This window comes from Antechinus flavipes, chromosome 4 (genome assembly GCF_016432865.1).
Source record: "Antechinus flavipes isolate AdamAnt ecotype Samford, QLD, Australia chromosome 4, AdamAnt_v2, whole genome shotgun sequence".
Lineage (NCBI taxonomy): Eukaryota > Metazoa > Chordata > Mammalia > Dasyuromorphia > Dasyuridae > Antechinus > Antechinus flavipes.
The window spans coordinates 464,568,949-464,581,644 of record NC_067401.1 but is presented as its reverse complement, the minus strand read 5'-3'; the positions used below and the strand labels follow the sequence as shown (position 1 = coordinate 464,581,644).

The 12,696-nt window shown below is 49.1% G+C and overlaps 1 protein-coding gene across 1 annotated transcript in view; it reads right to left on the bottom strand.

Annotated features, from left to right (window-relative positions):
- Positions 1 to 253: 253 nt before the first annotated feature.
- The window catches only part of KANK4 (KN motif and ankyrin repeat domains 4), a 42,898-nt gene continuing 30,455 nt past the window's right edge, over positions 254 to 12,696 (bottom strand). Inside the window, 3 exon segments of the mRNA XM_051999545.1 lie at positions 254 to 719; positions 2,019 to 2,219; positions 11,553 to 11,695. Coding sequence (XP_051855505.1) covers positions 615 to 719; positions 2,019 to 2,219; positions 11,553 to 11,695 — 449 coding nt within the window. The 3' untranslated portion in view covers positions 254 to 614.

Below are 12,696 nucleotides of genomic sequence, written 5' to 3'. Positions count from 1 at the left end.
CGGAGACTGGACCAGCGGGAGTGTAACCAGTGGGAGCGCCTACTCGGCCAAGGCAGCCCAACAGCTCCTCTAACACTTGTCTCCAAAGGCTGCCCAGGGTACCCCGGGCTAAGTGACTTGCCCAAGATCAAGGAATCTCGATGTGTCAAAGGCAAGCCTTGAACCCAAGTCTCCCCACTCCATGCAGACAAACATTCGCTCCCATTCTTGTGCAGCCGGTTTAAAACAGAAGATGAAGGGGAAAAAAGACACATTTCTTTCATTTTCATGTAAAAAGTATTGCTTTGCTAATGTGCTCCTGCGGCTTGCCTTGGGGATCCTTTGTGCTAATAAGGGGTACAGAGTAAATAGTCACAGGTTAAAAAAAATAACAGAGCGCGGCCCTCTGGGTGCCCGGCAGCCCCCGCCCTCCAGGGGGCCGGGCTTTGGGAAGGCTGCAAAGCGCCCTAGAAGCGGAACGATACATCAGGGATGGGGAGGCATATCTGACATAGTTCTCCCGAGAAGCCGGGGAAGGGGTCATCCCTGTGCCCCCTCCCCACCCCCCACGGCCGGGCCGGAGGAGTACCACAACGATCCTTTTGTTTGGGGGCGCCGGCTTCTCTGGAACTCTTCTATGGCCCGAGGGACCTGCCTTGCTCTGCGTGGGCCCACAAGAGTTCAGCAATTTCCCCGTGGGCTGGTGACGTCAAGGCCATGGACAAGGCCGTGTGGCCAGCCTAGAGGGGGGAGAATGAGAAATTCATTTCTTTCCCTGCTGAAGCCCTGGGCCTTGTGCCAGGGAATGGGCGTTGGGGGGCTCCGGACCTTCCAGAGCGAGGAGGTCTCGATGCTGAGCTGAGGGTGTCCAGGGGACCCCCAGAATCAGAGGCGGCACGGCACAGTGAATAGGGCAGTGGGTTCAGGAGCAGGAGCATCAGGACCTAGAGCTCTCCTCAGAGGAGGACGGGGCAAACCCAGAACCCCTTGCTATCTCAGTTCTTGCTTCTATATATATCATATATATCTACATCTATCTGTCTGTCTGTCTGTCTATCCTGCCTGTCTGTCTGTCTGTCTGTCTATCCTGCCTGTCTGTCTGTCTGTCTCTCTCTCTCTCTCTCTCTGCCCACCCACCTGTGTGTCTGTCTGTCTGTCTAACAGGGCAGGGTCACAGGCCCTCAGAGATTCCGTCTCCCTTTACCTGGGTGATCCCGGCTCCCAGGCCTGCCTTGCCCTCCAGGACCGGGAGGCCGCTTCCGGAAGATGTGGCCGCCGCCCTGACTGCCCCTCCCCGGCCCATCAATCCCTTGCCTCCGATGGGGGCCGCGTTCCCGGCATAGGCTTTGATGTAACCGGTTGAGGGGCTGTTTCTGATTACGGGGCTGGCGGGGCCCTGTGTGAACACAGCCCCTTTTGTGCGGCTCCAGGGGAGAGCGGCCTAAGATTTCGGAAAGGCGCCATTTCTTCCTGGCAGGAGCCCCTCCCCCAACGTTCATTTGGGATGCTCTGGGCCCTCTAATTACTTCCCTGGCAGTTCCGGGGCCAAGCCCAGGTATTTGGGATCTACTGACAGATTGGGGGAGGGGAAGACTTCAGGGGGAGGGACCAGGCCGCCGCCGCCGCAGCCCCTGGGAGTCGTGAGCAGCAATTTGGCTTTGTTACGAGCACAGCAGAAAGCCAGATGTTACTCATTAGGATGCTATGCACATCACAGGGAGGGACCCCAGCACTGAACGCTCCTTCCAATTCCTGGCTCACTTTACATTGGGGTGAAAATAACAGGTTTTATTGGGGAAAAATGCATGTCCAAGGATGCGATGAGTGCGCCCTTAGGGGCCACCTTTAGGTGGCTTTCAGGCTGGAGGGGCTCCCTCCCAGACTTAGCCCAAGAAGTCTTTCCCGATTCCCAGGGAGCCGTATGTCCCCTTGAAGCAAGCCCCCCCCCACCTCTCGAAGCAAGCCCCGCCTCCCCTTCTCAGACTGACTAGAGAAAAGGCCCCCATGAGCAGTGGTCTGGACCCTGCCAGCCCCCTCACCTTGTCGGTCAGTGCGGCGTCACAGCCCGGATGAGCGAGGAGGAGCTTCACCATGTCCGCGTGGCCGTGGCGAGCGGCCACCATGAGGGCCGTCGTCCCGTCGTGGTCCTGAAGGTTGACGTCGGCGCGACAGGTCAGCAGGGCCTTCACCATGTCCCCCCGGTCGTGGCTCACGCCCAGCATCAGCGCGGTCTGACCTCCCTGCGGAGAGTCCCAGGAGAACGGTGAGCCGCGCCCCCGTCCCAGCAGCCTCGGCCGAGGCTTCCCTCCCAGCGGGTCCCACCACCCTGGGGCTGGAGGGCTGCCAGGAAGGGGCGGCCCATCGCCCCCGAGGCGCCCGTCCTCCCCCCAGGGAGGCTCCGATAGTCTGAAACCGTCCGTTCTCTGGGACGTCGGATTCCTCTGGGGCTGCAGAATGGCTGCCGGAGCCCGCTGGAGCCCAGCATCAAGGAGCAAGCCTGGAAATCGGGAAGATAACACAGCACCTCAGAGAAAAGCGCCCAGCCAGGCCGAGCCTCCCTAAGGGCCAAAATCACTTCTCCCATCTCCAACTGACCCGTCAGCCGCGACCCCCTTCCTCCCCTCCTCCTTCCGGGTTTGAACAAAGAGGGGCTTTAAGAGATAAAAGTGAGGAGAAAGAGCAGTTTCGGGAGGAAAGGCTGGGGACGGTGATGGGAGACGGCCACTGCGGAAGGGGAACGGCAAGAACACCGGTCTGCCTGGACGCAGAATCAGAAAGCATCGTCCCAAATCGGAAGGGATCTTCGAGACCACTTCCAGTTAGGAAGACGCGAGTTCGAGGTCTGCCTCAGACACTTACTAGCTCCAGTAAATTACTCCGTCCATCACATCGGTTTGCTCAGAGCCACACATTACCTCCCAGGGCGCCGTGGGGACCCAATGAGACAAGCACATGTAACGGGCTTTAAAGAGCTGAGTAATCTCGGGCCGCTATTACCATCTTTGCTGACCTGTTTTGCTTTATGTTTTCCTGCATTTCCCCCCTCCTCGGTGGCTGAGGAAGGGGAGACGGGGAAGGCCACATTCAAAAAGGAAAGAGTGGATTTTGACTCCCAAGATTTTTCTCAGCAGAGACCAAGCTTCCTGAGGGCGGCGAACTCTCCGCTTTGGGCGCAGTATCTCCACCCTGCAGCAGGGTCTGGCCCGTAGCGGGGATTCGGGAAATGCTGGCTGTGAGGCCAGGCGGGAAGCTGAGGGTGCACCGAGCCTGGGTTTGGACTCAAGGGACGGGGTTAGAATGTTAAGTCCGCTACTCACTCCCAAAGGGGATCTTGGAAGGTCTCATAATTTGGAAATTGCAATCCCCTTCCAGCCACGACTATGAGACTTAAGTTTCAGTCACTTCCAACAAGCCGGATCCTAGGAGTCAGAGCTAAATAAATCCTTGGAAATCATTTTACAGAAATGGAAGGCCAAGGTGAATCGACTCATCTGAGGTCCGGCAGGAAGGAAATAAGAGGAAGGATTATTTTTATTTATTACTTTCTGGGAAGTGATCCCAGGAAGAGCTGGGATTAGAATTCCTGTCCTCTTGAAGCAGATGTGATCCCTTTAAGATTCCTTTCTTTCTGATTCCCAACCCCTCCTCGTGAATGTAATTACCTTTTGCTTCACAAATCCTGGTCCCTTTGAATTCCAATAGAAGATCCCATGGACCTGTCCCACCCCCATTCGGATCTGAGCCAACTTTGGGGCTACACCCACAGGCCCCTCTAGCTAAATCTCCCATTATAAAAAGGGACACGCTGGGACCCCCTCTTTGCAGAGATCCCAAACATGGCAGCCTTACTCCTGGCATGTCAGGACTTTCTGTCCACTGGACCCTCTGTGCGGTGCCCTCCTTATCTCTACCTTTTGCCTGTTTCCTTTACTATGCTTTAATCTTGCTTCTAAACCCAATAATAAATCTCTTTTATCAATCTAGCTTTTCGGGCTGATAAATGCTTTTATTGGGGACTCGCGCCATTACTAGATGCTCACTTATCCTTGTGCCGAATCCAAGGGGATTTCAGGGAAGCTCTATTTGACTCCCTGTACCTCAATCCTGCCACCAGACCTCAACTAAACCCTAATTTCATTTAGGTCCCCCATATGTAGACCTCATCACTCTGACTCACTGTGGGACTTCCATCGCATACACACATCACCAAAAGGCTGATTCAAAGTTTATTTTCTCCTACCTCCAATGAACACACACATATGCATGTACACACAAACGCACATACAAGCCCACATGGACACAGAATCCCAGCCTTGGAAGGGACCCTTCATCCAAGCTAAAAGAATCCTTCCTACTACATTCCTGCCAAATGAACATCCAGCCTCCACTGGAGCAGAGAGAGAGCGCGAGCCCAATGCCCCTGAGGCCGCCTGCCTGCTCCATCTAACAGTTAGAAAGTTGTTCCCCAAATCCTAGCTACATGTCTTGTTACAGTATCCATACTGGTTATAATGTTGCAATGTCCTCTGGGAAAAAATTTAATCCCTTTTTTACCCAAGAGCCCTTCTGATACTTGATGACAATTATCACATCCCCCGGAGTCTTTTCTTCTCCAGCCTAATCATTACCAGTTCCCAAGCCACAGAAGATGAGCTGTGACCCCACAGCGGTCCAACACTTTCCTCGATTACAGCCCACATCGGCTGACTCCTAATCCAGTATTTGTCCCCAGAGCAATCAGTGCAGCTCCTGCTCCTACTCTTGAGGTCTAACAGCACTGCCAGTGATATTAGTTTGGATATTTATTCCTTCACTGCCCTTAGGACATTGATAAATTGTCATTATAAGCTGAATCTTCACCTCAACCAATATAAATTAATTTTATTAGTAATTAGTGATATTAATAATAAATTAAAAATAAACAATAATAATAAATTGGATTAACTGATGTTAATGAATGACTGAAGCTTAACTATTTATATCTTGATAAAAGAAAATGTTTGTTTGTTTTTTCCTGAGGCCATCGGGGTTAAGTGACTTGCCCAGAGATAGGAAGTTTTAAGTGTCTGAGTCACATTTGAACTGAGGTCCTCCTGACTTCAGGGCTGGTGTTCTATCTACTGCACCAGAAAAATCTGTTTTTTAAATACTCCATTTTTCTGCATCTGATAACTTTTCCACTAGTATATCTTTAAAGCTTCTGTTATATTTCTCCAGCAGAATCAATCACTTTTTCTTTCCTTTGTGCATATCCTATAATTGTTTATTTGTATAAATGTGGTTTTCCCCAATAGAATGAAAGACCCTTGAGGGCAGAGATGTTTTCCACTTTTGTTTTTCCCCCAACATCTCACAGAGTAAGCCTGAAACCAACTAAGACATCACATGCATCACATTTTCTCCTGATTCCTGTTAGGACCTGGATCTTCTAGAAGTCTCTTGACTTTCAAACTCTCTGGGCATCCACTCTTCCCATTCACAGTGTGTTTACTCATTAATATTCATTACCAGGTTTATGGGAAAATTGTTTTAAATTAATTTTCTTACCCTATCATTGCTTTGAAATAATTGAGGAAGAAATTAAAGCTATATCTATAGTCATATAAAAATTCTCCAAGTCACTTTTGATTAGAGTAATGCAAATTAAAACAATTCTGAAGTATCATTTCATACCCATCGTATTGGCTAATATGACAGAAAAGGAAAATGATTAACAATGAAAAAGATGTGAGAAAATTGGAACACAAATGCACCCTCGGTGGAGTTGTGAACTGATCCCACCCATTCTGGAGAGCAATAGGTAATTATGTCCAAAGGGTTATAAAACTGTGCAATACAGTAATACAATTACTAGGTCTGTATCCCAAAGAGATCGTTAAGAATGGAAAAGAGGTCACATGGACAAAAATATTTATAGCAGCTCTTTTTGTGAAGGCAAAGAATTGGAAAAATGAGGGGATGCCCGTCAATTTGGAAATGGCTGAACAAGCTGTGGTATATGATTGCAATGGAATGCTAATGAACTATAAGAAATGATGAGGGATGCTCCCAGAAAATCCTGGAAAGATTAACTTGAACTGATGCAAAGTTATAGCAACATTGTAAGATGATCATCTGTAAATAAATGACTTTGCAGTTTTCAAGAATACAATGATTCACGACAATCCTGAAGGATTCACAATGAAAAAAGCTATCCATCCCCAGAGTCAAAAAATGATGGTGTCTGAATGTGGATTGAAACATACTTTTTCACTTTCTTTGTTGTTGTTTAGTCATTTAGTCTTTGTTTTCTTTCACAACATGATAATTATGGCAATGTTTTGTACCACTACCTATGTTTAATCTATATCAGTTGAATTACTTCTCTGAGGGTGGGATGTGAGGGAGGAAGGGAGAGAATTTGGAACTCAAAATTTAAAAAACAAATGATAAAAATTGGTTTTCTGCATATAATTGGGGGAAAATAAAATAGTAAATAATTTAAAAAGAGAAATAATGAGCTTGTAGAGTTCAAAAAATCCAGAATGACTTCATGAACTGATACTGAGTGAAGTAAGCAGAAACAGAATATTGTAAAACACTAAATAATTAAAAAAAAAAGTGATGAGCTTATAGAGTTCAGAAAAACCTGGAATGACTTACATGAATTGATACTGAGTGAAGTGAATATTGTAAAATACAAAATAATTGAAACAAAACAAAACAAAACAAATGATGAACTTGTATATTATGGGCCAGAAGGAAACAGGGTGCTAAGTCACTGGAATTGATAGAAACAATGCTTATGTACTTGGTTCATACCTTTGGGGTTCACACCTTTGGGAGAGTTCACACATTAGCTCACACATTAGAATTCACACCTCTCACACCTTTAGAGTTCACACCTTTAAGAGATAGTACATAAGGAGCTCCCACAAGCCAACTAGAAACTTTTGGGAGATTCACAAGTCACGATTCAGCCTGGGAGATTCACAAGTTGGGCAGAATGAGAGAAGACAGAAGCCCACAATCCCACTCTCTCGGAGGAGGAGCCAACTTCAACCTTTGTGCTGGCTGGATTCAGAGGGAGCTGGAGGCTGAAGCAGGCAGAGGCAAAGGACTAGCAACAAGAGCTCTCGGAACCAAGGAAAATTAACTGGGCTATTTTAGAAGAGACAATAAAGGATCTGGATTTTAACTCCTGGCTGCATTCGAGATGATTATTACTCTGAATTGAAATGAAGGCTGCCTCCAGAAGCCCCTCCAGGAAACCTGCTCATAGAGAACATTCTATTTTAGAGAAGAGAATGTTACACTTGTAGAGTTCAGGAAAACCCAGAATTTCTTCATGAACTGATACTGAGTGAAGTGAGCAGAAATAGGAGAATATAGTAAAATACAAAATAATTTTTAAAAAACAACAAAACAAATGATGAGCTTGTAGAGTTCAGAAAAAACCTGGAATGACTTACATGAACTGATATTGAGTGAAGTGAGCAGAAACAGGAGACTATCATACACTACAACAGCAAGATTATATGATGATTTTTCTGATAGGCTTAGCTTTTCTCAGCAAGACAATTGTGAGGGAAAATGCCATTCGCATCCAGAGAAAGAACTATGGGGTCTGAATACAGATCAAAACATACTGTTTTCACTTTTTTTCTTCCTTGTGGTCTTTCCCTTTTGTTCTGATTGTTCTTTTACAACATAACTAACGTGGAAATATTAATATGATTGTACATGGAGTACCTATATAGGATTGCTTGCTGCTGTCTGTGGGAGGAGGGAGAGAAAGGAAGGGAGAAAATGTGGAACTCAAAGTCTTGTAAAAGTGAATGTTGAAAACTATATTTACTTAAATTGGAAAAAATAAAATACTATTAAGTGAGCAAAAGAAACAAACAATTGTGTCTTCTTTGGTGGGGGCTCACAAGCTATGGGATTAGAAGTCTAGACGACAGAATATCTTGCACTGGATGCTCATCCCTTGTGGAAGCCAACACTATGAGGATGAGTTGGGGGGGTCTCCCAAAGGAGCACAGAACTGTGCATCTCCTAAGAAGTTTACATTCTACATGACACACGGCGATGATTAAATAGCTCCAACAGGCATTTTATGTCTGGGGCAATACCAGAATTTGGAGATTGGAAAAGAAAGGAGCAGGGACCATGGATTTAGAGATTGAAGAGATTATGTACAGGGCTCCTCAAACCTTTTAAATAAGGGGCCAGTTCACTGTCCCTCAGACTGTTGGAGGGACTCCAAACTATATTCAGACTATAGTAAAAACAAAAACTTTGTTTTGTGGGCCCTTAAATAAAGAAACTTCATAGCCCTGGGTGAGGGGGATAATCGTCCTCAGCTGCCGCATCTGGCCCATGGGCGTAGTTTGAGGACCCCTGATCTAACCCAACCTTCTTACTTTACAGTTGAAGATGCTGTAGCCCAAAAGGGACCTTGGTCACAGCAGGAGTAAAATGGAAGAGCTCAGAGCCAAACCCAAGTCCTTGGTGACAAAACCTAGTAGCTGGCTTTTCCCCAGAGCTAAGGACTGTTCTACACATAAAGATGCAGCTCTGGGAAGGCGGTCATAGCAACCTAGCACATCCTGCTTTCTCTGAGGGTGGCAGCCGCTGGCTCTACGAGGGTTCGACCTGGTCCGCCACTCAGCCTGTGCCGCATTCCACCCGGTCTACACCTGGGACAGCTGCCCTTTCTCTCCCGGCCCCATCTAACCAAGAGCCCACCCTTTCCTTTCCTTTCACCCTCTTTTTAAATTATTAAAGCTGGTGAGGCAGGTGGAGAGGGAACAAGTCTGGCTGGCCCTGACTCCTTGATTTTCTCCAACAGGGATTCCTGAGGGATTAATTAATTACTACTGTAATAGTCTGTCACCTGCCAGGGTTGAAGGCAGAGCCCTGGGAAGCATAGGATGGGGGTAATCCTAGCACTACTTGGGGAAGGACGCATGCTGGGAACCCCTAGCCCTGGCAGTGTTAATAGAGGTTGAGGGAGGCAAGGCAAGGAGCAGGGACCTCAATGTGGACACTCACACCTAGAATCTTTTAGCCATGGGCTCTCAGCTCTGAAACAAAAAAAAAATGAGAGACAGAGACAGACAGAAAGAAGGAGAGAGAGGGGGAAGAGACAAAGAGGGGAGAGGGAGAGAGACAGAGACAAAGACGGAGGAGGGAAAGGGAGAGGGAAGGAAGAAGAGACAGAGAGACAGAGAGAAAGGGAGAGAAAAAGACAGAGACAGACAGACAGAAAGGGGGGAGAGAAAGAGTGACAGGGAGAGAGGGAAGGAGGAAGAGAGATGGAGGGAGAAAGAAACAGAGACAGAGAGATAGGGGAGATAGAGAGACAGAAAGAACAGGGAGAGAGAGAAAGAAAAAGAGACACAGAGAGACAGACAGAGAGGGGAGAGAAAGAGGGAGAGAAAGAAACAGAGTGAGAGGAAGAGAGAGACAAACAGAGGTAGGGGTGTGTGTGTGTGTGTGTGTGTGTGTGTGTGTGTGTGTGTGTGTGTGTGTGTGTGTGTGTAATGAGTAATGACGGGCAAGCTCCAGGTGTTTCGCAAGGTCAGCCAAGGCTGCAAATGCTTCCTCGTGACTGGTACGGGTGGAATGTTCCCAAACTCGGCGCCCAGGTGGAGCCCGTCCAGCTTCAGGTTGGGGCACAGATCAGGAACTCACCGACTTCTGCCCCGGCCTGTTTGGGACGCGGAGGGAAGCAAACTTCCCACTTTGGAAGGGCGCCACTCGGGGGCCGGGAGTTGCACGGTTTCCTCTGGCACCGGGCTCCGCCGGGAGGGCAGCGGGTCCCGGGCAGGACGGGGATGAATCCTTGGAATTCACTTGGGGCTCCCACGCGCCTCCCCTCCACGCTCTCTGCATTCCAACCCAAGGGCGCTGCTGACTGTTCCCAGACTCAGCCCGCCATCTCCGGCCTCCGCTCCTTTGCCCGGCTGTTCTCTGCATCTTCCCCTTCGGGGACCAGCCCAGGGAGGGATCAGCCCTCAGGATTTCCTGGTCAGACGTCACCTGGGGTAGTGGGTTCTTTTATTGCGGGTGCCGTCATTCAGGAAGGGCGCATATCAGCCAGAGCAGAGTTACAATGGGAAGAGCTGCCCTCCCATTTACTTCTCTGTGTTCCTTTCTCCAGGTGGAGAAGCAGGAGTTTTCCCTTTTTCTTTCTTTTCTTTTCTTTTTCTTTTATCAAGAGATCATATTTACTTTAATGACCTCAGGGAACTAGGAATGGGGGAGACCTTCGAGGAGGGGGCTCCCTGGCTTCAGCCTTAGGGCCTTCCCAGGTGGGCTGGGCTGGCTGCCTCGGGACAGGAGAGACTCCCCTCCCTGGGGGTTTTAGACAGGGGTCACACGTGTCACAGCCGGGATCCTGTTCTTTCCAGTTCTAACATTATGCAGAGCCTTCCCTGATCTCCACAGCTCCTGCACCCTAACTGCCAGCTCCCCCTTCATTTCCAAGTTTCCTTTCACCACCCCGTCTGACTTTCCTTCGCCCCATCATATCCGTGAGAGTGGAAGCACTTTGAGAGCAGCGACTACCTTTTGCCTATTTCTTTCCCTCAATATTATTTTCTTTTTCCAATTAGACGTAAAGATGGTTTTCAACATTCATTTTTGTAAGACTTTGAGTTCCAATTTTTTCTCCCTCCCTCCCTTACCACCCTCCTCCCCAGGGCAATGAGTAATCTCAAAGGGACTATACACATATAATCCTTTTGAACATATGTCCACATTACTTACGTTGGGAAAAAGAAAAATCGGAGCAAAAGGGAAAAACCACGAGAAAGAAAAAAAAAAGCAAAAAGGTGAAAAGAGTCTGCATTCAGTCCGTTCTTTCTCTGGGTGCGGATGGCTTTTTCTACCTGAGTCTATTAGAACTGTCTTGGATCACCACAGGGCTGAGAAGAGCCAAGTCCATCATCACATCATCTTGCCGTTGCCGTGTACAGTGATCTCCTGGTCCTGCTCACTTCCCTCAGCATCCGTTCCTGTGAGTCTCTCCAGGCCTTTCTGAAATCCTCCCACTGATCGTTTCTTACGGAACAATAATATTCCATAACATTCATATCCCCCAACTTGTTCAGCCATTCCCCAGCTGACGGGCAGCCACTCAGTTTCCAATTCTTTGTCACAACAAAAAGAGCCGCCACAAACATTTTTGCACGTGTGGGTCCTTTTCCTTCTTTTATGATCTCTTTGGGACACAGCCCTAGCGACACTGCTGGGTCAAAGGGTAGCTCCGTTTTTTGTCCCTTTGGGCATAGTTCCAAACTGTTCTCCAGAATGGCTGGATCGGTTCACAACTCCACCAATAATCTTTTGCCTGTTATACATGCCTAATGCTTAGCACAGTGCCTGGCATATAATAGGCACTTAATAAATGCTTATTTCTCCATGTATGCAGAGCATCCTTCCCACCCCTAAAGCTCTGAAAGCAGAAACTTCATTGCTACTTCATCTTTGTACACTCAGGGCTGAGCGGGCCCCTTTGTACACAATAGTCACTCTAGCAATGTGGATTCAAGTACAAGAAACGGGCCCAGAGGGGCCAGGACTACCTGAGCCGCCTGAATGTTCACATTTCCTTGCTTCAGCAGTTTCCCGACCACGTCCATGTCTTCATCTGTCTCTGCAGAGGCCAGGGGGGTGATCATCACCGCCGTGTACCCAGCCTTGTTCTGGCGGTCCACGTCACACACACCTGTGGGAGAAGGGTCAAAATGTGGCGAAGTCCTTCACAGATTGGGGCTCTAGTGGGCAGCACCTGCTCCCCCCTCCCCCCGGGGCTGGGAACCGCCAAAAGGGCAGCCCCCGCCCGTCCTGAAGCCCTCGGCCCCCTGGCTCCTAGCTACCATTCCAAGCCGGTTGTGTCTCGCTCTTCACGCTCCCCCTATTCCAGGCAAACCAGCCTCAGGGGACCCCTCAATTCCCTCCCTGCTCACCTCTCCCCTCAGAAAGCTCCGGCTTCTTCAGAGCTCAGCTCAGGTGCTCAGCACGGTCCGTGTCACATAGTAGGTATTTACTAAGTGCTTGTTGACCGACTGACTGAGCCTTGGATTATTTCTTTACTCAGCCCAAACCACTTTCCCCAGCCCAGCAGGGCCCCGTCCTAACGGGGACCCAGTGGGTCCAACAGAGACCCAGATTATAGGGCTCACGGGCCGGGTGAGCTCTCCCGGGGGCCCCAGAAGGCGACCCAAGCCCTGTATTCTCAGATGGGCAGTGCCCAAGATGCCATAACCGTTGTGTGTTTCTCTGCCCAGCACTCAGCCTTGGCACGCTGTAAGCACTTTAATAAATAACCTCATTTATTCGTTCATTCTCCTCACCCTGACTCTAGAACTGGGAGCTCATTAATTCCAGGCTGGAATAGGAACTTGGCCGTGAGCTGACCCTCTGCTCTCCGTGGACGTTTCAGGCCGGGGAGCGGCGGGGCAGTCACGGGGCAGCTTCGCCCCCAGAAAGCGGCCCTAAGCGCCTGATTGGCCGGTGGGTGATGGAGCCAGAAGTTATCGGTGAAAAGGAGAAACAACAGCGAGAGGGCAGCCCTGGCCCCGACCCAGAGAAGAAACTGAAACGATCAGAGGCAGGCAGGGGATGGGCCCCTGGACGCAAAGGAACGTCACGGGGGGAGAGGGGAGGTGGATGGGAGAGAAGTGGGAATGAGCATCAAGGCAGTGAAAGAGATGTCTGTGTAGAAGG